General features: G+C 59.4%; 1 protein-coding gene across 2 annotated transcripts; it reads left to right on the plus strand.

Annotated features, from left to right (window-relative positions):
* The first annotated feature begins 354 nt into the window (after nucleotides 1-354).
* DDIT4 (DNA damage inducible transcript 4) lies at nucleotides 355-2986 on the plus strand. Of its 2 annotated transcripts, none has more exons than XM_023204986.1 (3): nucleotides 355-1005; nucleotides 1102-1369; nucleotides 1643-2986. In XM_023204986.1, the coding sequence occupies exons 2-3, from the start codon at nucleotides 1162-1164 to the stop codon at nucleotides 2134-2136; spliced, it is 702 nt and encodes a 233-aa protein (XP_023060754.1). In that variant the 5' UTR covers nucleotides 355-1005; nucleotides 1102-1161; the 3' UTR covers nucleotides 2137-2986. The 2 variants fall into 2 exon arrangements, with proteins under 2 accessions (XP_023060754.1, XP_023060755.1); XM_023204987.1 differs by having other exon boundaries at nucleotides 861-1005; nucleotides 1082-1369.
* Nucleotides 2987-3481: the final 495 nt, after the last annotated feature.

Consider the following 3481-nt stretch of genomic DNA (forward strand, 5'->3'; position numbering starts at 1 on the left):
GGCAGGGAGGCCCGGCCTCGCAGCCTGCAGTCCGCCGGGAGGATGGGTCTGTGAGTCCCACTGCTGTGGATCCTCGTTTCCATCCCTGCACTGGGCGCTATGAACCCAGGCCCATCCACACTCCTCTAACCACTCTCCTGAAGCCTTCTCCTTGGGAGCAGTTAGAAGGTGGAAGCGGATAGGGTTTTGGAGGCAGGGATCCCCATTAACCTATGTTCTGGGGCTGTAGAGTAACGCTAGGATGGGCAGGTGGGGCCTTAGGGAAGGGGCAGCATGGTGCCTGGAGCTGCCCAGTCTGTGGACCCCACCCCCATATCCCGATCCTTTGCATAGCAGGAATAGAGGGGGTAAGGGCGCGAGGGCAGGCCGGGCTAACGTCTGCTCCCGCGCCGCCGTTCCACAGGCATTCCCCCCGTGTGTTCCCAGTTGTGCCCGAAGCTTTAGGATCCAAGACGCTGGAGGCAACCATTTTCCTTGCCCGCTGCCCCCTCACGCTTCCCTGCCTCTCTTCCTAGCCTGGTCACGGGCTGTCCCCTCCCCCAGCAATGCAACCCTATAATAAACAAGTCTTTCCTTGATCCTCCCCTGCCGCGAGCGCCCTCGGGGACCTTGGCAGCTGCAGCCGCCGCGGATCCTTTCCAGAAAGGGGGCGTGGCGGTGGGTCGGGGTTCGGCTGCGAGCGTTCTGGGGCTCAATGGAGGCGGGGCCCGGCCGCTGTCACCGGGCAGGAGAGAACGTTGCTTACGTGCGCCCGGAGTCCATTGGCCAAGGCGGGCCACACTCCCGGGTCTGGATTGGGTCGTGGAGCAGAGAAGGCGTGGCCTTGCCGCGCTAGTCCTTATAGGCTGCTCCGCGCTGGTGCTAGGGAGCAGCAGGCCAAGGGGGAGGTGCGAGTGTGGAGCAGGGACAGGTCTGGGCAGCTCTCGGTGGTTGGCACCGGTTCGCACACCCATTCAAGCGGCAGGACGCACTTGTCTTAGCAGTTCTCGCTGACCGCGCTAGCTGGTGAGTGTCCCTTCTGTGTGTGGGTCCTAGAGCTCGCGGTCTGGTCTGGTCTGGTCCCCAGACTGACGCCTGGTAGGTGACCCTCTTGTCTTACAGCGGCTTCTACGCTCCGGCACTCTGTGCTCATCAGCAAACGCCCTGGCGTCTGTCCTCACCATGCCTAGCCTTTGGGACCGCTTCTCGTCGTCGTCGTCCACCACCTCTTCGCCCTCGTCCTTGTCCGGAACTCCCACCCCAGATCGGCCGCCGCGCTCAGCCTGGGGGTCGGCGGCCCGAGAGGAGGGGTTTGACCGCTCTACGAGCCTGGAGAGCTCGGACTGCGAGTCCCTGGACAGCAGCAACAGCGGCTTCGGGCCGGAGGAAGGTGAGCGGTGGGCGGGTGCCGACGCGACTCGAGGGGCCGGGAAGGTGGGGAAGCCCTGGTGTTGGAAGGGGTCAGAACCACCTTGGCTTTCTATCCCATCGGGACCCAGATTGCTTGGGGGCAGGGGGAATTGGAGTATAAGGTGAGTGAGGCGGAAACTGAGGCACGAAGTGGGACGGAGCGTTGGTTTCTTAAGGAAACAGCACCTCCCCCGCCTGTGCATTTCCTTTTGAAGCCGCTCTAATACCCCTTCCTGTGTGCTCTCCTTTCCAGACTCGGCTTACCTAGATGGAGTGTCGTTGCCCGACTTCGAGCTGCTCAGTGACCCTGAGGATGAACACCTGTGTGCCAACCTGATGCAGCTGCTGCAGGAGAGCCTGGCCCAGGCTCGTCTGGGCTCGCGGCGCCCTGCGCGCCTGCTGATGCCTGGCCAGCTGGTGAGCCAGGTGGGCAAAGAACTACTACGCCTGGCCTACAGCGAGCCGTGCGGCCTGCGGGGGGCGCTGCTGGACGTCTGCGTGGAGCAGGGCAAGAGCTGCCACAGCGTGGGCCAGCTGGCACTCGATCCCAGCCTGGTGCCCACTTTCCAGCTGACCCTCGTGCTGCGCCTGGACTCACGACTCTGGCCCAAGATCCAGGGGCTGTTTAGCTCCGCCAACTCTCCCTTCCTCCCTGGCTTCAGCCAGTCCCTGACTCTGAGCACTGGCTTTCGAGTCATCAAGAAGAAGCTGTACAGCTCGGAACAGCTGCTCATTGAGGAGTGTTGAACTTCAACCTGCGGGGGCTGACAGTGCCCCCCAAGGCAGAGACAGCTGAACTTTTGGGGTGGAGACTAGAGGCAGGAGCTGAGGGACTGATTCCTGTGGTTGGAAAACTGAGGCAGCCACCTAAGGTGGAGGTGGGGGAACAGTGTTTCCCAGGAAGCTCATTGAGTTGTGTGCAGGTGGCTGTGCACTGGGGACACATACCCCTCAGTACTGTAGCATGAAACAAAGGCTTAGGGGCCAACAAGGCTTCCAGCTGGATGTGTGTGTAGCATGTACCTTATTATTTTTGTTACTGACAGTTAACAGTGGTGTGACAGCCAGAGAGCAGCTGGGCTGCTCAGGCCTCGGCCTGGCCCAGGGTGAAAGGGCACGTGCTCCTCAGAGCAGCTGGAGGGAGGGGGGGAGGTCGTGGAGGTGGTCTGTGTATCTTACTGGTCTGAAGGGACCAAGTGTGTTGTTCGTTTGTTTTGTATCTTTTGTCTTTCTGATCGGAGCATCACTACTGACCTGTTGTAGGCAGCTATCTTACAGACGCATGAATGTAAGAGTAGGAAGGGGTGGGTGTCAGGGATCACTTGGGATCTTTGACACTTGAAAAAATACACCTGGGAGCTGCGTTCAACCCTTCCCCCAACCCTTCCCCCACCGTGTGCTGTGGAGTTGAGCTGGGAGGGAGGGGCCGAGAGGGTGGGGGCTGGAACCCCTCCCTGGGAGGAGTGCCATCTGGGTCTTCCATCTAGAACTGTTTACATGAAGATAAGATACTCACTGTTCATGAATACACTTGATGTTCAAGTATTAAGACCTATGCAATATTTTTTACTTTTCTAATAAACATGTTTGTTAAAACGGTTGAGTCTCTCTCATCAGTGCCATGAAGTGAAAAGGAGGGAGATGGGTGCTAGTGAAAGGCAGGTCTCATCAGGCCCTGGGGTTCACCTGTGTGTCCCTCCGTCCCTTTCCGGGACTGCCTGCCAGCCTGGTGACAGAGGTATGTGTACCGTGTGCCATCTGTGCCAAGAACCCTTGGCTCTGTGCTGGCTGAAGCTACCAGGAGAACACTGGAATCCCCTGAAGGTAGGGGGTGAGTCAGACCTCCCACCATGCCAGAGTCTCCAGAGGGAGAACTTACCTGGCTGCCCAAGTTAGAAGGCCCAGACAGGAGGGCCCACTGAGCCCAAGGTCTTTTACAAACAGTGGCCGGGCGCGGTGGCTCAAGCCTGTAATCCCAGCACTTTGGGAGGCTGAGATGGGCGGATCACGAGGTCAGGAGATCGAGACCATCCTGGCTAACATGGTGAAACCCCGTCTCTACTAAAAAAATACAAAAAACTAGCCGGGAGAG

This window comes from Piliocolobus tephrosceles, chromosome 9 (genome assembly GCF_002776525.5).
Source record: "Piliocolobus tephrosceles isolate RC106 chromosome 9, ASM277652v3, whole genome shotgun sequence".
Classification (NCBI taxonomy): Eukaryota; Metazoa; Chordata; class Mammalia; order Primates; family Cercopithecidae; genus Piliocolobus; species Piliocolobus tephrosceles.

Excerpts from the sequence above, each read along its gene's own strand:
- DDIT4 (XM_023204986.1), top strand. The coding sequence starts at position 1,162 with ATGCCTAGCCTTTGGGACCGCTTCTCGTCGTCGTCGTCCACCACCTCT. Across the intron at positions 1,370-1,642 it reads CGGCTTCGGGCCGGAGGAAG|ACTCGGCTTACCTAGATGGA; the intron begins GTGAGCGGTGGG and ends TCTCCTTTCCAG.